General features: G+C 36.5%; 1 protein-coding gene across 4 annotated transcripts in view; it reads left to right on the top strand.

The window, feature by feature from the left end:
- The window catches only part of LOC149538900 (TatD related DNase), a 121,814-nt gene that overhangs the window by 47,718 nt on the left and 49,704 nt on the right, over positions 1-24,392 (top strand). For 2 of the 4 annotated variants that reach the window (XM_089800292.1, XM_089800293.1), the window contains exon 6: positions 18,815-18,955. The exons of the other annotated variants lie outside the window; for them this stretch is intronic. In XM_089800292.1, the coding sequence (XP_089656418.1) occupies positions 18,815-18,955 (141 nt within the window). The remainder of the gene's footprint in view (positions 1-18,814; positions 18,956-24,392) is intronic. 4 annotated transcript variants of the gene reach the window in all.

The raw sequence follows: 24,392 nt of genomic DNA, 5'->3' as shown, positions 1-24,392 counted from the left end.
GCAATATGTTTGTCAGAGATGTCATGGCATGTTTTTCAATGAAAAACATAAAAATCTATGAAGGCATGTTCTTCGAGGAAAAAAAACTAGAAGACCTAGAAAATTTAGAGAGTGACTCAGAAGACAACTCGAAAAACCCAGAAGGAATATGTTGTCGTTTTCTGGATTTGTTAGCACAAAAATCAAGGCACCCAAAAAATTTGATGGCAACCTAGTTGAGCTCTCAAAAAACCAACCAAGAATCTGTAACCAAATTTTTTTTTGAAATAAAAAACTAGGGTTTCGAAGAAAAGCCCAGTCAATAGCCATGAGCGGTCGAAGTTGCAGATAATGGAGATTGGAAGCAGAGAAATTGACGATTTGTGGTCACAAACAGCTGGTTTGAGGTCGTCGGTGGCTGAGGGGAACAAAAACAACACCATAAAGATTGTTTGAAGCGTGTGTGAGGGATCAAAACGGTGGCCAAAAAATGTCATAGTTGGCTTGAGTTGCTTGCGTTTTTTCTGTGATTACTGTGATGTTTGTTTACAGTCGTGAATAGTAAAAAGATCACCCAAGGAAACACTCAGAATAAAGGTTAGTTGCAGACAAACAACCAACAAAAAATCGTCATTTGCAGATGGCCACAATTTTTAGGTTGGAAACAAAATTCACGTTTTTTTTTCCAGACCTATAAGCCTGAGTGTTACGTCCCAAATTTTGACCTAATTTAAATTTATTTATAGCCAATGAATTGAATGGATTTTCTTTCATAATCATGTGAAAAGGGTAGTTAAATATATCTATTGTATTCATTATTTTAACTGTTTAATGAAGATGGTCGTTATCCATCATGTGATGATTAGTAGTTGCTTGATTTTGGACTTATGGTTAATAATTAAATTCTTTATCTATATTAAATGTTATTATGGAACTTGTTATTATCGTGGAAATGTTTCACGGGTGATTGTAGGAGAAGATGAAGGGGAGAAGCATTGTTAAACGGGATCAACGGAATGGGATACTAGCTTAGTCCAATTATCGGGTTGACAGGTATGACCTTTAATTGCCTTGGTAAGGACCTAGCGACTTGAACATCAGGTTACAATCGATGGACCCGCATGAGCTATTAAATAAACATTTAAAACATTAATTATTTTAATTAAAAATAATGTGTATCTCAAATGGTTTTTGATTGACTTTTCCACCACATCATTATAATGTATATCTATGTACGTGCACATAGATATAGGAATAATGACACCATAATAGTGTTTTTATGAAATAAATAATATGATGCCACCTCATAAGTACATCTATGTGCAAGTAGATAGATATATATTATAATTATCCTTGATTTTATAACCTCCAAATCTTTTTCCTTATTCAAATTTTTGCTAGAACCCGAAAAGCACATTTGGCATATTGGCATTCAAGAAGCCAAGTCCTTTTCTTTTAAGTTACGACTTCTTGGAAGCCAAAAGGTTTTCAAATATTTTCTTATATTATGGAGCCGTGAGACACCATGGGCATTACTACTCACAACATATCCCTACATTTTTACAACCAAATTCCCTCATCTTATTTCCTTGCCAAGATTTATCAATTCATCATATATCTTCCTTGTTGAAGCATAAGATTAGTAACCGCGTTAAGTCTGCCACCAGAGTTCTTCCGTGAAGGGTGGGGCTGATTGATAGCGTCCAACAAGACTCCATTTTATTTCCAGATTTTACTAGGTTATGTGGTTGCCCCATATCCCAGAGATTGTAATATGTTTTATTTTCCGATATCACTGTATTTTGAATATTATGGCAGTAAGATACAGTTCCAGAATACGATGCAAATCATCTTTGTTCCAAATATCATCGGTTAGTCCCTCTTTAGGACATAATTGTTTATGATGAGTAAAAGCCAAGTATCCATGACATGATATAATATTTTTATTATGCCATTGAATGTCAGAATCAAATGGTATTTATTTTGCAAGTCTTAAAGTTACATTTCTTAGATTATAGAATGTGATAAGCTAGAAACATATAATTTTGTTATATCAGTTGAGGATCAACAAAAAGAACTAGTTTCTCTGAGATTCAAATACCTGGGACTCACCTGGCTGTATAGCCAAGGAAGAGGTGAAGAGATGAGATATAAATCTGCAATAACATGGAAATAAGAATCAGACATAACATAACAATTCTAAATTATTTAAAAAAAAAGTGAAATCATTTAGTAGCTCATGCATGTTCATACTTATTGTTCTCCTGTTGTCAAGTCGAGTGGTGGTGATTGGGTCATTGAACCCATCAGAAAACCTTGGCCAAGGTTGTTAAAGGCATGTTTGCTATCTATGATCACTTGATGTCAGTAGTGCCAGTTATTTAGACATGTTCGTCCATAACTGTGCGGACATTTTGAACACCGGAATGCTTAGGTGGCTGGACTAAAAGTGTCCCTTTCTATTCAATAGATTGTGTGGCGATGAATATGGTCTGAGGTTGGGAGGTTAAGCCAAAGTCAATGCTTCTCCTCTTACTGAAAGTTGAGGCTTGCACAACCAATTAAAGACTCACTTGATACTTCTTGTACGTTCCTCTATCTAATTCATATTATGCATTTACTTTATTTGTATGCAAGGAAAGATAGTAAATCGTTATTTCCGTTGTTCTAGTTAATTTAGTTGATCATTACTGCAGTTATATCAGTTGATCATTGTTACAGTTATTTTAGTTGAACGTTATTACAGTTATATTTTAGTTTGGTTTTGTTATCTCAATTAATCAGAGGTAGTTAAAATCAGTTAATGTCTCATGAAAAGGAATTCAAGATATTTTGTTCAATAATTAGTTGAGGAAAAACTCTTTCTAGATCACCTATATTTGTTATGAAAATCTGTTTGTTACATCGAGCCAAGATTAAAGCAAAACGAAATCCTAGACGTGACTAGGTATTAGGAAGCAGGTATGTGCGGAATTATTTCAAAAATAATAATCCGAAAATTCCAATTAAGAAATTTCTTATTTTCGAAAAATTTCAACGACGCTTTGATACCATATTACGAAGTAATTGGTAAAATACTTGTTATTAAAGAGACCGAAAGGTCATTATATACAAAAGAATAAAATGATGTTTCCTTAAGAAATGATCGTAAAGAATAGAAGCATTCTATTCTAGTTGAGAAAGTTAAAAAGGCTTCAGCTAACTAAAGCTAACTAGATATTTACAATAGATTACCATTAACCAAAAATAGATGATTATCTATTATCATAATAGGGATGATTGACCTCCACGCCGCCGTCTTCAAACTACCACCTGATTTACTAATATCCGTACACCAATGAAATTGTGTCCAAGAACCTTTCTCTCGGTTGATTGTGTTCTTTCCATCTGCCGTAATCTCAAGAAGGTTTCATGTTGACTCTAATGTGCTGCCTTTAATTCCAGTCTGAGTAAGTAAGGTGAGATACTGGAGCTACATCTAGCCTCTCGATTCTTCTTAAGGGGTTTTATCCTTAAGAAAACAAGTCACATTTAAGCAACCAAGATTATTTGATACATCCCTCGGAGGCGGTCAATCTAGGATTGCTTGTATCTTTTCCTGGTGTACCATAACCCCATCTACACCAATCACATGTCCAAGGTAAAAAATCTCAGTCAATCTGAACTCACACTTCGATTCCTTTGCAAACAATGAATGCTCCTCCATAATATTAAGTACCTCGTCTAGGTGCTACAAATGCTCCTCCCAAGTCTTGCTAAAAACTAGGATATCATCAAATAACACTAACATGCTCTTGCGCAACTGCTTTTTGAAAATATGGTTCATATGAGACTGAAATGTGGCCGACGCATTGGTGAGCCCAAATGCCATAACCAAAAACTCATAGTGTCTGTAGTGGCATCTAAAAGTTGTCTTATGCATGTCCTCCTCAAGAACACATATTTGATGGTATCCAACGCGAAGATCTATTTTCGAAAGTCTAGACTGCCCCATGTAGTTTATCTAATAACTTGTCAATGCGGGGAATAGGGTGCCTATTCTTAATGGTCCTCTTGTTGAGAGCATGGTAATCAATACACATGCGAAGAGTACCATCCTTCTTCACCAAAACTATCGAAGAAGCAAAAGGACTAGAGCTGGGGCTGATATGTCCCATGTCTAAGAGTTTTGTGATTGTCCTTTCTATTTCCTCTTTATAGTGTCTAGGGTGATGATAAGGAGTGGTAATAATAGGTTTGGCGCCCTCGTCTAACTCAATGATATGCTCAAACCTTCTATCTAGGGGAATACTCGGGGGTATGTCTTCAAAAACCCTCTTGTGCTTATCAAGCACTGACTGAATCTCATAGTGAAATTGCTGTCCTAAACCTAATGTAGCCTTAGAGGAAATGAAACGGTGCGTTGCCCACTCAATGTCATCATGCTTCATAATAGCGTCCATCCTGTGAGCTAAAATCACTCTGGGTTCACCCTTTGGCATGGCCTTGAGAATCACCTGTCGGCCATTTTGTAAGAATTCTAGTTGGATCTTACCATGATCAACTGTGTACCTGCCGACAGTCTATAACCACTGCCTACCCAACATGGTGTCTAATCCATCCAAGTTAACAACATAAAAATCTGCTTCTAGAAGATCATCATCAAAGTGAATTAAAAGCCCTGACACTTTTTCTTGTGCACCTTAATCTATCACCTCTTGCTACCCTAGCTTCGAACTCGGGTTATCATTAACTTGTAGCCTTCTCTTTGATACCCAGCGTGTATTTATGAAATTATGTGATGCTTTTGTATCTAAAAGGCACACACGTTGCCCTCTAACTATGCCCTTCAAATGAAAGGGGTGACTCGTGGGATCGCTAGAAAGGGAAGCAATGATAGGGGACTGTCCTAGAGTGGATTCCTTCTTCCTTTTTTTAGGAGGTTGCCCCTCACTTTCTTCCTCATTGCCACCATCAACATCACTGTCTCCTTGTTGCTCATTCTCCTCTTCCAATAGAACCTCGACATAATGTATTTTACCCTTGCCAAGGCATGTGTGATCCAATGTCCATGGCTCCCTACAAGTGAAGCATAGCTTCTTCCTCTTTTTAGTTCATTCCATGTCTCAAAGTCCAATCTATGGGGGGAAGTCTTATGCTGAAGAAGAACACCCCTTATAAGGTTTCTCAGGATGCCGTAGTATCAAAGATGGTGAGTCCAGATCATGTGCGATCTTAATAGCATCATCCAAAGTGTTTGGTTTAAGGACCTTGACCAAACTTCTAAACATCTCTTATAAGCCCTCTGTGAACAACATTGCACTGTTCTGTCATATCTGGAACCATAACCGAGATCCGCAGAAACTTATCAATGAAGTCATCTAAAGATCCATCTTGTCGCAACTGTGCCAAATCCCTATAGTAGACCTCAATGTCCTTCCTGTTAAAATGAGTGATCAGCTTAGCTCTGAAAGTCTCATAAGATGTAATGAGACCATGATCCTGGGTGAGTAGTCCATGATGCCACCAATCATATGCTGCTCCCTCGAAATGCATTGTGGCAAATCTAATAGCTTCTTTTCCGATATGGGTTTGAGTGTCATGAATGTGTCTAACTTATGAATCCAACCCCTAGCAGACGTCTTACTATTGCCATCAAAATTGGCATCGTGAGCCATTTGAGTGACCTATACCTATTCAGCCTGTTCAACTTGTTCAACCTGTATGCTTGTCTCAAAGGTTAGCTCCTCATCAACTGTGTAACTATCCTCAATATCAATTTGGTCTGAAAACCTTGCTTGTTTAGGTTGGATGTGACTAAAATTATATGGCTTCCTATTCATGCCTATCTGACATTTTTCCTGTTCCAACTAGCTTGCAATTCTAATAGTTTACCCACAAGCTGGCAAGTCTTGTGCCTCTAATACCATTGTAATATCCTTTCTATGTCTGTTATCAAAAAATTTATGGAGTGGCTGCCCAAACAAATTGACTTAATGACTCCAAAGAAGCTTTGTGCTATTGGCGACTCAAGAACATTATTTTTGCATTGACATATATAGTATCGATTACAAGAATTGATACAAGATGTGAACTTAAATGCAGGAACAATTGAAGGAACTCCTAATTTAATTAGGAAGACATCCTACGTATAGACATAACTTGATAGAAATAACCTTGGGGTTTGTGTACAAACCCGATTTCATCTATAGGAGGGTGCCGCGGTTGGGAATTAGTCCATGCTAGCCGCTACCTGTGAAAGTCTACTGTCAATGCCACTCTCGTAATGACATCTGTCTTGGTTCCAAATGCTGCACACTAGCTCCACCCGAGCACACTACACATACAAACATCGTCTTGTAGACGTCCTAGTGCTGGAGTACGTAGAGCTCTCGACCGTTGGGCAAGAGCCATGGATTTGTGACCCCCAATCTCCACACGGTAACTCTTCTGTACAATCGGAGTCTAGAAGGAGACCACCACTCTGCCAAATACTAACACAATGCTTCAGGTAAGACGTGGAAGTTACCTTTGTCACGAGGGCCTTGGGCTAGCTATCCTGCATGCTACCGTCTTCAAACTACCACCCAATTTACTGATATCTGTACACCAATGAACCTGTGTCCAAGAACCTTTCTCTCGGTTGACTGTGCTCTTTCCATTTGTTGTAATCTCAAGAAGGTTTCATGCTGACTCCAATCTGCATTCCAGTTTGAGTAAGTAAGGTGAGATACTAGGGCTATGTCCAGCCTCTCAATTCTCCTTAAGGGGTTTCATCCTTAAGAAAACCAGTCACATTTAAGCAACTACGATTATCTTCGCTATATTGATATATTTCATGCTTTCAATCCCAAGGAAGCTCATTGCTTTTATAACCTTGATCTGTTCAACCTGTTCAACTTGTATGCTTGTCTCAAAGGTTAGCTCCTCATCAACTGTGTAACTATCCTCGATATCAATTTGGTCTGAAAACCTTGCTTGTTCAGGTCAGATTTGACTAAAATTATATGGCTTTCTATTTATGCCTATCTGACATTTTTCCTATTTCAACCAGCCTGCAATTCCAATAGTTTACCCACAAGTTGGCAAGTCTTGTGCCTCTGATACCACTTTAATATCCTTTCTATGTCTGTTATAAAAAAAATTATGGAGTGGCTGCCCAAACAAATTGACTTAATGACTCCAAAGAAGCTTTGTGCTATTGGCGACTCAAGAATGTTATTTTTGCATTGACACATATAGTATCGATTACAAGAATTGATAGAAGATGTGAACCGAAATGCAGGAACAATTGAAGGAACTCCTAATTCAATTAGGAAGACATCCTATGTACATACATAACTTGATAGAAATAAACTTGGGGTTTATGTACAAACCCAATTTCATCAATAGGAGGGTGCCACGGTTGGGAATCAATCCACGCTGGCCACTACCTGTGATAGTCCACTATCAATGCCGCTCTTGGAATGACGTCTGTCTTGGTTCCAAATGCTGCACACTAGCTCCACTCGAGCACACTACCCATACAAACATTGTCCTGTAGATGTCCTAGTGCTGGAGTATGTAGAGCCCTCGGCCGTTGGGCAAGAGCCATGGAAATGTGACCACCAATCTCCACACGGTAACTCTTCCGTACAACTGGAATCTAGAAGGAGACCACCACTTTGCCAAATACTAACACAATGTTTCAGGTAAGTTGTGGAAGTTACCTCTATCATGAGGGCCTTGGGCTGGCTGTCCTCCACGCTGCCGTCTTCAAACTACCACCCAATTTACTAATATTCGTACACCAATGAACTTGTGTCCAAGAACCTTTCTGTCGGCTGATTGTGCTCTTTCTATTTGTCGTAATCTCAAGAAGGTTTCATGCTAACTCCAATATGCTACCTCTAATTCCAGTCTGAGTAAGGTGAGATACTGGGGCTACGTCTAGCCTCTTGATTCTCCTTAAGGGGTTTTTCGTTCTTAAGAAAATTAGTCACATTTAAGCAACCAGGATTATCTTCAATATATTGATAGATTTCATGCTTTCAATCCCAAGGAAGCTCATTTCTTTTATAACCTCGATATGAGGGAAAGTACAAGCAACTAGGCAATGTGGGATAAAAGCCAATTTCATCTTTTAGTCACTTGAGTTACTTTTGTTATAAAATGACTTTAAGTCATAAAGTAACTTTATAAATCAAGTTTATAAAATAAAGTGACTTAACTATAGAAAAGCTCCACAACTTAAATATTTCTCCAACGAAACCAAATAGATTCCTGTGAATGGCTGGCATCCTCAAGATTAATTCTGTTAGCCTATCTAGATGTAAACATAGACCAATGAAGTGCTAGTAAAGCCTAGCATAGAGAAGGGGACATTACACACAACTTGCAAAACTGTAACTTTAGGCAATGTCAAGTGAGATTATTCTCTCCTCTTAGCAATAGGGGAGGCTCCTTTCTTATTGTAGGTAGTAGCTCCAACAAGGACTTAACTGGAAATTAAAAATAGGGTGGTTCTTGTAATCTATTTCTCTTTTTTCAAGGTGATTTTATCAACAACTTCTGAATAACACTAAAAATTCAACAAAATATACCTATTGCTATGATACTATCGATGGCTTGTGAGTTGACATAAAAACAAAACGTAAGACACCAATCTACTTTTATATGGGTTGAATAGTTGCAAAAACCCGAAGTCTTTTGCAATTATTCAGAATGATGATTTAATAACTTGAATAAATGGCATGGCACGGACTCTGTTACCAAATTACTTACTAAATTCTATTAAATTACTTAACATTGAAGGACAAAGTATTTCAGCCTTAAGTATTTGAAACCACTATCAACTATATCAATTTGCCCTTATGTAGTGCACATAGTTGTAATGTCCCCCTTTTGGGACATTAGAAATATTAAAGGACACATTTACATGATATTAAAATTGACTATGAAAGTGTGGCTCTTATTATAAAAGGTCTATTTAATATTCAAAGTGGGCTTAAGATGACAAGGAGAGATAAGATGAAAAGCCAAGAGGGAAGTCGAAGAGTCACAGTTGTGAGAATAAAAGGAGAAGAGACTCCTTTTGGCATGCTTGGATTTATTATTTGGATTTCAGTTCTCTCTTAGGAGAGTATTCAGAAAGTTTCAACTTTTAGCCCATGTAAGGACGTAGCCCGTCGTGTCGGCAGACAGTGGACGCAAACCTATTGTTCGTGGAGACATCACTTCAAGTGTCTCATTTGCACTTATAGGTTCTTTTGATGTTCCAATCTGACTGTAAAATTGTATTTAAGATTGGGTTCTGATTGCTGGTTATTGTATTGCTGTTGTATAATGCAATAACGTTGTTTTAGGAAGTTTATAAGAGTTCACTGGTTTTCTATATTATTGGTTTGTAACACATTTTCATATGCTCAAATCTTGAATATTATTTTGGAAAGAATGGGTTATTATCTTGTGGAGAATCTTCTGGTTTTATTGTTGTATCATATTATATCTACTTATGTTTGAGTTTTGAATACTATATTCAAGAAGAAGCTGGATAAATATCTGTTGGAGTTTCTACTGGTTATGATTAATACATCTCCATATGTTTAGTTCTGAATATATTTTGGGTAAGAACGAGTAAATATATATTTTGGGTAAGAACGAGTAAATATCTGTTAGGGATATTTCAGTGGTATTAGAGCTAAAATTCCTGCCATCCTATGAGGCCCATTCAAAAAATAATTATCAGAGCTGGTTTTCCTAGGTGCAACGAGATTACTTGAAGAATTTATCAAATTTGGGAGAAGCTAGAAATATTTGTTCTCAAAATAACAGGGTTATGAGGTTCCTTGAGACAGGAGGTTGTTAAAAGAACACTATCTTTGTGGGTAGATTAATTGTTTCTTTAAAGAAAAGGTGGAATAAATTTATACAGAGTTCTATTTCCAAAGGCCATAACATTTGCTCAGTTATTAAGGGTCGTGAAATATTCTTCTGATGGAGCCTTTCGTGACGTATTGAAAGATTGGCGAAATCCAAAGATTTGTCGGGCCTTAATGTATAATGGAGTCCTTTAAATTTTTTGAAATCTTGATTTTTGTTGTCTTACAATGAACAAAAAGGTTGGGCTTAGATCACGGATTTAAGGAGCCCTTTTTCTGTAACTACCTTCGAGCAATGGTCATTCCAGAATGAAATGAAGAATAATAATAATTCTTAGCCTAGGAAATGCTTTGTTCGTAGGTTTTTGCAATTGGTAAACAGAACTTGGGAAGGTGCTGCCAGGAACTACAGGATGTTTGAGATAGTCACCTTGAAGCTGTAGAGAAAGATTCACCCATTTTCAACGTTACTGAGAGAGCCATCAGTTACACTAATTTACTAGCCAAGCACGATTCGAACCTAGAAAGACAATGGGAGAATGATATGCAAACAATTTAAAATACAATAACTATTCCAGAGAGTACGCACAGGTATAGGAATACGACAAGTTTGTGTTCTTGGTGTTTGGCACAGGAATAAATTCCACATTGAATAGTATTGTCAGAGGACAATTACGGGCCATCCCATTGTTCTAGCTAACTGCCCAAAAGTTGCTTTATATATTTTTTACACTCTACCTAGGTCCTGAACGACAATTGATAAAAAGTGCTTGTAACAGAAGGACTGAAGGGTACACCTGTATTCTAGATGGTTGTCGTGTGGAGTTAACAACATCTGTAATTATCTTCGAACATCGACACATGAAGAGCTGTAGAAGATGTAGAAGGATTAACTTACACCTAGATTTATGGTTTCGTTAGATATTTGTTGCAAATGGACTTTGAGCAAATTTAGACGTTAGATTTTGTTTTTTTCTAGCCGAGTGCTGTTAGAAGGAGCTGTTACAAGGGCAACTCTTCATTTGGTATGTCAGGAATAGAGATTGGAGATATCGTGAGCTGGTTTCCTTTAAAGTGGTATTGACAGGAATGATGCAACATATCGTACATGCATAGAGACATGGGTTTGATTCAAGGCTATAGTTGAAGGTATTTTTAGATGTCGACATAATTGAAATGTATTCTAAAGGTATTCGAAGTAACAACGCTTACCGTATACAAGAAGCATTATCTGCCAGTACTGCATGATGAGGTATGGTGTCTAGAAGGATTGGAAAAGATGGTGTTTTTCATAAGCGTTTGAGGATCTATACTGTGCAAGATTTTTGAAGGCTTAGTCTTTGTTGTGCGAATGCCCCTAACATAGAGCACAAGAAGTCACCATATTTTGGAATTTTTGTTACTGCGAAGTGTTGAACGACTCTATAGATAATAGGAGATTAAACATTTTCGGGGCTCTATAGAGCAGAGACAACAGAGTTGAAATAAATCATTGTCATCCTAAACCATATTTGGGGTGTGTGCAACATTGAACAAGTTGTATGGCAAGTTGGAAGCACCCTTGACATGAATGCCTGAGGAAGAAACTTTAATATGGCCCAAGTCTATTTTGTTGAGTGCGGACCTAATTTGGGAGAGTGATAACTCTCTCTTGGAGTTACTATAGTAGTAACCTTGATTGAGTTGCCACATAGGAGAAGAGAGCTCTCAGGATAAAGGAGACGTCTCAGAGGCTACCAATTGGAGCTAGAGGTGTGGTGTAGAAGATGCAAGAGTAAAAGGGGTAGTTATTTGGTTATAAGTAATTGGGACTCAGGATTACTTGACAAGAATAGTTGCTTTGGAAGTATCTTACAAACAAACAAATTTGTGTTGAATTAATTTAAAAAAAAAAACAAAAACTTTGGCCAATTCATATTTGAATGTGACCATGGCTTTGTTGTAAATTGCTTTTGTTGGGCCCAAGTTGAGCAACTAGCTTGGTGAAAGATTAGTGTGAAGGACCAGCCCAGAACACCTAGGCATGAGTTGGTGTAGTGAAGTCATTGCAAGGATAATGTGAATTGATTGGTTACCATATGATACTAATTTGATGCTGTTGTTCGTGACAAGATTAATCTATTATAAAAAGGAATAACCGAGGATGAGAAAAAGCGACTTCTACATTGTGTTGTTATTTGGAGGAGGTGATGGATCAGTAATTCAGTGCATCTTTCTCCTAAGAATCCATAACACATTGTTTTCTATAACAAAGCATCATCAATTTATGTGGGGACACTCCAGGGATAGGTTGCAACGTGTTTCTCATCTAGCAAAAGGGAAGGAGGATATTTTGTCCTTGGCTGGAACCATTACAGGTGCACAATGAATTTTTCATATTTCTATAACCATCTCAAGAAAGAGTGTTAATCATTGATTCTTGCTGATTTGTTATTATCAACTATGGAAATCACATTCTATGGTAAGATAAACCGATTATTGTGTTCTCTGTATTAATTACATTTAAACTAAGGAAAAGAAACCATAGAAAGAAAATCCAAGGGATTTTATAGACTTTTAAGTGAAACTTTTATCAGAAACCAGATATAGTGAAAATGCAAAAATGAAGCAAAATTAGAAAGGAGAGCAACTTCCTTAAATTTGGAGAATATTTGGAAAAAGAATGAAGATGCTTCATCGATTATGTCAAGTGTTTAGCAAGTCGAAAACCAAAAATGGTATTTCAAAAAAAAGGTACTTGATATGCATGATGAGTACAAAAAACTCCTTCAGAAGATTCAAAAAGAATTAGCCTTCAGTAATTTCATGGATTTCCATCCAAAACTCCAAAATAAGATCGATTTGGCAAAAAAGAAGTATTTTGAATTAGCTCAAGATCTCCTTGCAAAAGACCAGTGCAAAACTATGTATGAAAAATTTTAGGTAGACCAAAATCATCTAATAGAGGACCTTGAAAAAGAAGAGCAGTCAACCCCCATTGATTTGCAACCTTCTGGTGATCACGTAGAAGAGGTGACACAGGGTGCAAGTTTCTACGTTGGTGATTTGGAGATTAGCTTTGACAAGCAAGTGGATAAGGTCGGTTGTGATGGAGTTTGAGAATTTTATGTCTTCATTCATGAAATTATGATGGGGATATGCTTCCTGTCTTGACACAACTACAACATTCTTTAGATTTGTGGTCTTCACTAGATAGCTTTGTGGAGGAAGGGAATTACAGCAAAGCATTTCAAATCTTAGCAGAATATTTCCAACTATTGGATCATTATATAGAGTTTTCTGCTGTACAAGAGATGAACCCTGGAATTGAGGCTTGACTGATGAGGGCATTAGAGAAATTTGATACATTGCTGCTCGGAGTTTGTTAGAAGTTCAATCCTGAAAACTACATTATGGTGGCTGATGCCTATGCATTGATTGATGACATTCCCGGATTTGCGGAAAAATTACAGAATGCTTTTACACAAATAGTGTTAATAGAAACACAAACTGTTCTGTAGGATTTTGTATTTCAGGGGTTCGATTCTCGGACTGTTGAGAAGAAGAGCAGACTTAGGGGGCGAATGCTTGCAAATACCAGCAGCTAATGAGGGAAGGGAAAGCATGGTTATGGGAGAAGGAGGTCCAAGACATAGACATAATGGTAGCTTTCGAAACTTGTCTGAAGCTTTACGTGTACGTCACAATCACAATTCATCAGCCCCACTTATGGAGTCAGTTGCAATGAATCTGAGGATTATAGGACATCACAAATAAGCAAGTTAATGAAGAGAGAGGCTCAGATGTATGGTGATATTCAGTTGATGCCCTTTGTTCTGATCACATTAAAGACCATTGCCATTTGCATTTATGGGACCAAAGTTGTACAGGCAAAATATATTATGAAAATAAATGATGATGCTTTTGTTTGAGTTCTCTTAGCTCTCAATGAAACAAAGGTTACTCAGGGTCTTGTGTATGGTCGGATATCATTTGATACTCAACCACACGGAAATGAAGAGAGCAAATACTGCATAAGCTGAGAGGAATGGCCCCAAGAGTTTTATCCACTCGGGCATATGGTCTAGGCTGTAAGCTAGATTACATTCTTATGCAATACCAAGGACCTGGAATGATGCATTGTCTTTGGCAAAAAGTTGCGGTAGGGCCTTGATCTTGTTTGATGTGATTAACTCGAGGGCTTAATTTGCATATTATTATTTGTTGATAACACCAGGTGTAGTAAATATTTGTCCACATAGACAGGTCACGTGCATCGGATTGACTAGTGTAGAATGTTTGCGATTTCTCCTTCGAAGGAGACATTAACGAGCAGACCCCGAGTGTTGCTGTGGGACAATCAAACAAATCTATGGCCCTTATATCTTGCGTCTGTACTTAGGTTTCAATTTTTATTAATTGATTCCTAATATCTTTCCTTTCGTTGTAGGTATACGAAGGAACGGATGAAGCACTGGATATGAGGTGTGTACGTGTTGAGAAGAGGCTTAAAAGACACCTCATGCAAAGTTACCCGGAAGCCTGAGTATGGATACTCGCCACGAATTGGAGAGAGAAAAGGATTGATGATTGCATTTGATGCCAGTAAGTTTCAAATGGGCATAGAAAGAGCAGATGATAGTAGCCACAAGCGAACAAAGTTACAATGATTAAGCACATACCCAGATGTATGAATTGTTAAAGTGTAGAAGTATGGATAGATTGTGCCTACGTACACCAAAGTTTGGATGCGCATGAGTAAAAGGGCAGGAGGTTGTGAAGAGATATAATATGCCAATTAAACCGCCGGCTAAAGAATTGTTTGTATTTTGATTATTTCATAAAAAATAGCGATTGGTCATTTGTTTTGAAAGGGTATGACATTAAAACACAACTCTTCATAAAAGACATAACCTTTCAAAATATGACCTTTCATTGTCTATATATATAAGATGTAAATTTCAAACAGGCACAATTGAGAGGGCTTCCTTTGAAATCTGTAAATTTTCTATTAATATTGTTGGAATCTTTCTGTCTGAGAGAGAAGTTAGAGTTTTGAACAAAGCCAAGGAGATTTCAATTTTCTTTGAGTGTTATTTCCAGAAATTGTATGGATCTGATCGTGTTGGGTAGAGCATCAAGAGATTGAGTGTCTTCATCACGATTTGTCTAGCAATAAATCAGTAAGAAATTTTATTTGTTTTAGAGTTGAACCATACATAGCTCGTCCTTTATAGTTGAATTATTTATTTGTTTCTAATTTATTAATTTGATTAGTGCATCAAATTGTTTACGGTTGTTCAGATTTGATCAATACAAATAGTATAGGATATCATCTTTTTGTCATTATTTGTATCTATTATGCCCGTGAGATGGTTAAATTATAATAGACTAATTTGAATATGCTAAAGTGTGACAATTTGTGGCATCAAATTAACTAAGTTATTAACAAATATTATACCAACAATACTGTAAAGTTGTATGTAATGAAATGTATTTTTGACTTTATTGCCCAATTAGAATTCAGCACTGATCATAAAAATCGCTCAATAATTTTGAACCCAATTCTGACATTTCTCTATTCTTTTCCTTTGGCAATCTGATTTCATTTAATAATTTGTCTATCTTTTTCATTTCAGCAACACATAATATCTTAAATAAAGTAATTGAAGTTTGAGGATAAATAATCGAGAACGTTTCTTTGATGCTTGCCAATTGAGGAGTTCATTTGATTGCTATAATCCGCTATAAATCGTCTTGGAATTAAGTTTTGCTATCCAGGATTTAGGTAAACAGGCCTTGGTCCAGCGGAACCAAAAGTGTAGAGGATTGGAGCCAATCCTGTGAAGTTGGCCAAAATCAGTTAGATACCCAGCATTGAGCAAGCAAGGCTCATAGGTTTCTAACCTGTGATTTTGATAACCAACAGATTGGCGACTCTACTAGGGAAAGTCGCAAGTAAGGTTTACTTACTCTAGGACTAGTTTAGAGTTTCATTTAGGCATAAGTCTTGAAGTGAGTTCTCTGATTTTGTTTTCTTTCATTACAAGCATAAAAACATTAGTGAGCCTTCTTTTTCCATTTGCTGTTTATAATTTTCAGACTTTAGTAATTCAGATTTTTAATAAGCATTTGGATAAAATTTGCAAATCTTTCCTGAAAATTTCAAGTTGTGTTAAAAAATCTTGAAATTTGGCTTGAATTTTAATTATATATATCTCACATAAACCCTAAACAACAACTAAAGCAGAATTTCTTTTCTTGTTTTCAGCAAATTGTTCTTAAGTTATTGGCATTAACTCTGCTAGATAAAAAACTAGATCTTTATTTCTTTCTGTTTAAAGGAAAGTGGCGACTCTATCTTGTTTGGATTTTATATTTTTAGCATCAATTGTTTGCTGTATGTGGGGTAGAAGATCAGTAAATCCCCAGCCTAAAAGACTTGCACAACTAACTTTTGAGAAAAAGCCAAATAATAAGAAAGGTAAACATCAAAAGGCAAAGATGTTTTACACAGGACATAGAAACTTCGAGGAAAGGACTAGCAAACAACTCGAAATAGGTGAATCAAGTCATAATAGCCCGGAAAAAGAAGAGGAAAATCCATTCTTTGACATTCCTAGGATTGATGAAGAGCCTCAATGTGAAATAACCTGTATAGAGAATGATGATGAATAGGAATAAATAATGCAGTGGGACATGATAATAAAGAAAATGGCTGAAACTACGAATGGTTAGCGCAATATTGGCAAAAACATTAAAAATGCAGCCAGATGATATCCTAGCAAAAATAGGAATATCAAAAGATCTTATTACTTCCCCGCCTAAAGCTTGTAATGAACAAAGATCAGATAGATGGAGGGAAGAAAAGTCAGATTAAAATACCCTGCCTCACAGAAAGAATTTGGAAGCACAATATGCTACTAGTCATGATAATCCGCTCTATGAGAATAGAAGAGATAGAAATCAAGATAATAATTTTAATAGACATAAAAATTAACGAGCATGGAACAATGGACAACATAATAGAGGAATTCAGCAAAATGGTGGGAATACTAGGCAGCCTTATGGGCTGAATCAAAATAACAATAATCAAAACATCCAAGGACATGTGATGCAAAATCAAGGCAATAGAAATCAAATGATGAGGCAACCTATGGCAATTGAATGCTATAGACAACTTGATTTCAATGGGATTCAAGGATATCCGAATCCTATTTCAAATGACCTAAGGAATGCCATCTCAAAATTTTCAGGAAATGGAACTAAATCAGCTGAAAGACATGTTATTAACCTAAAGAATGTAATTGAAGATTTTGAGGAAGATCATGAAGATGTATTCATGAAATTGTTTGTTCAATCATTAATAGAAGACGTTGCGGAATGGTATAGAAGTTTGCTAGATAGATCCATTTTTGGATGGTGTAATTTCGCGGATCAATTTATTGAGCAATTTGGGGATCACATAGATACATCTTTTGCGTCACATGAGTTAACAAGCATTACAAAGAACTCAAATGAATCAGTCTCAGAATTCAACAAAAGGTTTAATAAAGTTTTCAACAGGATTCCAAGAGAAACTAGGCTGGTAGATTCATTCTTGATTGATTTTTACTTAAGTGCCTTTGATAGTAAAACTCACTATGAAATAAGATCTCAAAGACCTTCTTCGCTGCCTCAAGCTTTCAAAATTGCTATGACTATTGAAAATGATAGGAAGGTAGCAGGAAGAGTTAATAAGAGGGATGATCCAAAACTATATAACCCAAAAAACCCTAAGAAGGACGAACTTAAAAAAATAATGGATATGTTGAAGGAGATAAAAGTCAAAGCAGAAATGAGAGGCCACCCTTTAATAGAAATGACAGGGTAAGATTGCATGATATGCCTTACAACACGAATTGGAAAGATGGAAAACCAGAAAGACTGACTCATGTTAAAGATACACCTGATCCTTTGAAGAAAGTAAATATCGTTGATGATGGCCCATGGTGTGATGCTTGCAGGCTGCCCCACGACCCTAATCATTGTATTGTTGTGCAGGCTGTTTTTTAAGAAGAAAGTCAGGAAAGTGAAGAAAAACCCATAGTCAACACAATATCATCCGAACCATTATGGGGGAGAGATGAAGATGATTCTGCGGATGAAAACCAAAACGCTGATTGTTATTATAGGGGTTCTAACCAGCAGCAATATACTCAACAAGTGTTTTCAGATGAGGAAGATAAGCCTACCTTTTGTAGATTAACACCAGAAGAAAGAAGAGCCTATACTATTGCAGTAGTTGAGCACGCTAAGCATACATACCAAAGAAGGAATAAAGATAATAATGCTGATTAAGGAAGTCCCGCTGGTATATTTGCCAGAAATCAGCAGCAGATTGAAACATCTAAAAAGCTTGATAACCAAGCCCAAGCCAAGCAAAAGGAAGGTAATCAATCTTATAGGATGACCAAGCAACGATTCGTGCAAAGTAATGGTAAGAAAATATTTGATTGTCATAGTTTTATGAGTCATGCTTTATCTCAGTTGAAAATTGCAATGCCTCTAATGGAGATGATAAAATTTTCTGATTACAAGGACGAGACTCTGAAGATATTATCTAGTGTGCAAGATATTAAAAATAAGGATGATGTTAAAAATAATGAAGAAACACCTATTGTATATTTAGGAACAACATTAAATAAAAGGTCAAATCAAGTAGACCCATTCTATATAACACTTTTGATAAACAATAAATTAGTAAAGAATTGTATGATTGATTCTGGTGCGGCAGTCAATCATGTTTGCTGATGTAATGAAAGAAATAGATCTTAAAATTGATACTCCTTTTGGAAAATGTTATGCTATGGATAATAGATCTGTACCTGTAGTTGGAATTATAAAAAATGTTGAATTCCGTTTTCCATCATTTCCACATATCATACAGAACTGACATTATAGTAGTTGAAATATTAGCAAGTTATGGTATGTTGTTATCTAGGCAATGGTCGAATTTGGTTGGAGGTCATGTGCAGTTGGATCTGTCTTACGCTACCATACCTGTGGGAGGCAAGGAAATTCGGATTGGAAGGGAACACTAGTCATACCATTTGGTTGAGGATTATATTTCGGATCCTGAAGTTAACTTCTGCCATTTTGACATGGACAACTTCCAGGTAACCATAACTAAACCTACCTCTAAAATTGCTGATCCAATTTCAATTTATGTAAAAGAAAACTGTAATGATATCTGGCAAATGTTTTTTTATGGCGCTTGTAGTAAGGAAAGAAATGGGACTAGCATTATTTTTACTTCACCATTAGGTAAAACTTTTAAATTTTCTTTCTTACTAAATTTTGAATGTACTAATAACATTGCTGAATATGAGGCGTTAATTATTGGTCTTGGTATTGCAAAAACATATGGGATTAAAATGCTTGCTGTCTTAGGGGACTCGGATTTAATTGTTTCACAAATTAGGCATAAATTTTCAACTAGGAACCCAAGGTTAAAACAATACTGAAACTATGTGTGGGATTTGCCAGAATTTTTTGATGCCTTTTCAATTAAATGGGTTGATAGATCAATTAATTACCTAGCTGATATAATGGCTAACCTAGCTATTAGGCAAATAGATATCCCTTTTGATGAGGTCATTCAGGTTGAAATGAAAAACAGACCCTCGATACCAGACAATGTCCAAAACTGGCAAGTTTATGAAGATGACAAGGATATTATTAAATTTTTAACTTGTTAGGAAGATTATGAAAATCAGTTCATTGATTGGAATGGGTGTGTAGAAGAGAAAGATTGTAAGGAAACATTGTTTGGAAAGGAAATAATGCAATTAAAAACTAATAAAATACCAAAGGGTCTGGTTGCTTTAGAACAATTTTTTGATGAAAACGAAAGTCCAAAAAACAACAAATCCACCAAGATCCAAATTGAAATTGAGGAAATAAATTTGGGAAGTGAAAGTTCTCCAAAAAAGGTTTACATAGGAAAGAAATTGTCATAAAAAATAAGGGCTGACCTAATTGCTTTATAAAGAAAATATAGGCACGTCTTTGCTTGGAGTTATGACGAGTTTAAAGCATATAGGGAAGATTTGTTTCAGCATGAAATACCTCTAAAACCTGATGCCAAACCATTTAGACAAAGACAGCATCCTATAAATCCAACCTTAGCTCCAAAAATGAAAGGCAAACTCATCAAATTAAGAGATGCTGGAATTATAAAACCTATAAGGCACTCTACATGGGTTTCAAATTTAGTTCCAGTAAGGAAGAAGAACGGAGACATACGGTTATGTATAGATTTCAAAAATTTGAATATATCTTCCCTTAAGGACAATTATGTGTTACCTAACATGGAAATTTTATTACAAAAAGTAACCGGTAATGAACTACTATCTATGATGGATGGATTCTCAAGTTATAGTCAAGTCAAAGTTAAAGAATCCAAACAATATAAGACTGCTTTTACGACACCTTGGGATACCTATGTCTATGCTAGGATGCCTTTTGGGATAACAAATGCGGGAGCTACCTTTCAAAGGGCAATGGATGTTGCTTTCGATGGGTTAAGTGACTTAATCATGGTTGTTTACTAGGATGACCTTACCGCTTATTCAAAGAAAGTAGATGACCATTGTAAGCACTTAGAGAAGATTTTCGTAAGAGCCCTTGAATTTGGAATCTCTTTGAACCCTAAAAAATATCAATTTGGGGTAATTGAAGGAAAATAATTAGGTCATATCGTCTCTAAGGAAGGGGTAAGAATTGATCCTGAAAGGGTAGCAACCATCGACAATATTCAGATACCTAAAACAATTAAAGGAATCCAATCGTTCTTTGGGCAAATCAACTTTGTGAGAAGATTTGTTTCTAACTTTGCTGAAATCGTCAAACCTATTGCTAAGATGCTTAAGAAGGGAACACAAATTGCTTGGGATACCGAGGTTGTAGGAGCATTTGCTAAGATAAAGCAAGCTATAAAAGAAGCCCCTGTTCTGAAATCTCCTGATTTTAAGAAACCGTTCCAATTATTTTCATTTGCTTCTTACCATACCATAGCTGCAGTTATGTTACAAAAGAACGATGAGGGACATGAACAACCGATTGCGTTCTTTAGCAAGAGTTTACAAGCGGCCGAATTAAATTATGACATAAATTAAAAACAGGCTTATGCTCTTGTTAACGCAGTGAAATCCTTTCGGCCTTATTTAGTAGGAGCTGAGGTTATAGCCTATGTGCCAAATGCTGCTATCAAAGACATATTTAGGCAATCTAAAACTATTGGAAGGTGATGTTGTTGGATAAATCAAATCCAGGAGTTCAACATAGATATTCAAATCACGAAATTAGTTAGAAGGCAGGGTCTAGCTAAGCTTATGGCAGAGTCAAATTTGGAGGCCGTGCAAGTCAACCAAATTGATGACGAACATGCTAAAGTTAGTATTGGGAGATGCCCTTGGTACACAGATATAGTGTATTATTTACAGCACACTAAATGTAGAGATGATTTGAATGAAAATAAGAAAAGAACTATTAAGTTACAGGCTGCGAAATATGTTTTAATTCAGGGAGATCTATATTGGAAAAATCAGGATGGGATTCTATTATTTTGTTTAGATATTGCCCGATCAGCAATTATTCTCAATGAAATGCATGAAGGGGTTTGCGGTGGTCATTTTTCAGCTAGAACTACAGCACATAAGATATTACGAGCAGGTTACTATTGGCCTCAACTTTTGAAGGATTGCCATGCCTATGTTCGAAAGTGCGAAGCTTGTAATAAATTCTCTGGTAAGTTGAAGTATGATGGCACGCTCCCTTTAAGGACATTGCAAGCAGAGGAACCTTTCCAAATGTGGGGAATTGATTTTATATGAGAGATTAGTGAAAAGTCTAGTGGTGGATACAGCTGGATTTTAGTAGTCACCGATTACTTTACCAAGTGGGTAGAAGCTATACCTACTCGGCAATCAACAAGTAAAGTGGTTATTAAATTTCTTACTGAGAACATCTTGACTAGATTCGGAGTTCCCCAAAAGATCATAGCAGACAATGGTATGTGTTTTAGATCTAATGAATTTACCGAGTTTTGCAGGAAATATGGCATTGCAGTTTCATATTCATCTCCATATCACCCCCAAGGTAATGGGCAAGCGGAGTCTAGCAACAAGAACATCTTGAAGATCATTAGAAGAATGCTAGATAACAACAAACGTGCTTGGGATTCGAAGTTGAATCTAGCGTTATGGGCATATAGAATCACGGTAAAGAAGTCAACAGGTTTCTTTCCTTTCAACTTAGTTTACGGAAAAGAGGCCAAGCTTCCCTTGAATAACTTATTACCTGTTTACAAATTTGTTACTGAAGAACAATTAGAAGATATAAATTTTATGGAAAATAGGCTAAATGCATTGATTGAGCTAGATGAGGTAAGAAGGTTTGCACAGGAACAAAATATAAATAGGCAACAACAAGTCAAATTCCTTCATGACAAAAAATCTTCTAAGCGATCTTTTAAGGCAGGTGATTGAGTCTTGAAATGGAACGCTAAGGATCAGGACAAAGGTAAACATGGCAAGTTCGAAGCCCTATGGCTTGGACCATTTATTATTTCTGATAAAGCGGGAGAACAATCTTATTTTTTGCAGGATACTGATGGTCATATTCAGGATTTTCTGGTCCATGGGCAATACCTCAAGCCATTCTTTCAATAAGCATGAAAGGGAAGTAATTCCGCTTTTCTTTATTTTCTTTATTTTCACTCTTCTCGTTTATTTTGTTGTGTAGAGTTTTGTTTGCATTATTTTATAAATTGATTGTTTCTAATCTTTTGGCAGGTCTGCTCCTCCAAAGACAATTGAGATCTCGCTATACGCACAGGGGGTATGCATTCCTAGCAAGAGCCACTGATGTAACCTGAGAATTTTATGTCTTCATTCATGAAATTATGATGGGGATATGCTTCATGTCTTGACACAACTACAACATTGTTTAGATTTTTGGTCTTCATTAGATAGCTTTGCGGAGGAAGGGAATTACAGCAGGGCATTTCAAATCTTAGCAGAATATTTACAACTATTGAATCATTATATAGAGTTTTTTGCTGTACAAGAGATGAACCCTGGAATTGAGGCCTGGCTGACGAAGACATTAGAGAAATTTGATACATTGCTGCTTGGAGTTTGTTAGAAGTTCAATCCTGAAAACTACATTATGGTGGCTGATGCCTATGCATTGATTGATGACATTCCTAGATTTGCGGAAAAATTACAGAATGCTTTTACACAAATAGTGTTAATAGAAACACAAACTGTTCTGTAGGATTTTGTATTTCAGGGGTTGGATTCGCAGACTGTTGAGAAGAAGAGCAGACTCAGGAGGCAAATGCTTGCAAATACCAACAGCTAATGAGGGAAGGGAAAGCATGGTTATGGGAGGAGGCCCAAGACACAGACATAATAGTAGCTTTGGAAACTTGTTTGAAGCTTTACGTGTACGTCACAATCACAATTCATCAGCCCCACTTATGGAGTCAGTTGCAATGAATTTGAGGATTACAAGACATCACAAACAAGCAAGTTAATGAAGAAAGAGGCTCAGACGTATGGTGATATTTAGTTGATGCCCTTTGTTCTGATCACATTAAAGACCATCGCCATTTGCATTTATGGGACCAAAGTTGTACAGGCAAAATATATTATGAAAATAGACGATGATGCTTTTGTTCGAGTTCTCTCAGCTCTCAATGAAACAAAGGTTACTCAGGGTCTTGTGTATGGTCGGATATCATTTGATTCTCAGCCACACGGAAATGAAGAGAGTAAATATTGCATAAGCCAAGAGGAATGGTCCCATGAGTTTTATCCACTCGGGCGTATGGTCTAGGCTGTAAGCCAGATTACATTCTTACGCATTATCAAGGACCTGGAACGATGCATTGTCTTTGGCAAAAAGTTGCGGCAGGGCCTTGATCTTGTTTGATGTGATTAACTCGAGGGCTTAATTTGTATATTATTATTTCTTGATAACACCAGGTGTAGTCTTTTGAAGATAAGAGTTACGTAGTATTCATTAAAGTCTCTGTCTAATAGTGCATTCTTTCGATTATAACAAAGACTATATTAAAAAACAAGAAAACTGCTACACATACTGGTTTGGGAAAGCAAATATTTGTCTATGTAGACAGGTCACGTGCATTGGATTGACTGGTGTAGAATGTTTTCGATTTCTCCTTCGAAGGAGACATTAAGGAGCAGACCTTGAGTGTTGCTGTGGGACAATCAAACAAATCTATGGCCCTTATATCCTGCGTCTGTACTTAGGTTTCAATTTTTATTAATTGATTCCTGATATCTTTCCTTTTGTTGCAGGTATACGAAGGAACGAATGAAGCACTGGATATAAGGCGTGTACGTGTTGAGCAGAGGCTTAAAAGACACTTCACGCAAAGTTACCCGGAAGCCTAAGTATGGACACTCGCCACGAATTGGAGAGAGAAAAGGATTGATGATTGCATTTGATGCTAGTAAGTTTCAGATGGGCATAGAAAGAGCAGATGATAGTAGCCACAAGCGAACAAAGTTACAATGATTAAGC

The sequence above is a fragment of the Cupressus sempervirens genome, chromosome 9 (genome assembly GCF_028749045.1).
Source record: "Cupressus sempervirens isolate cs-2001-9-10 chromosome 9, ASM2874904v1, whole genome shotgun sequence".
Lineage (NCBI taxonomy): Eukaryota > Viridiplantae > Streptophyta > Pinopsida > Cupressales > Cupressaceae > Cupressus > Cupressus sempervirens.
This window is presented reverse-complemented; position numbering and strand designations above follow the sequence as displayed.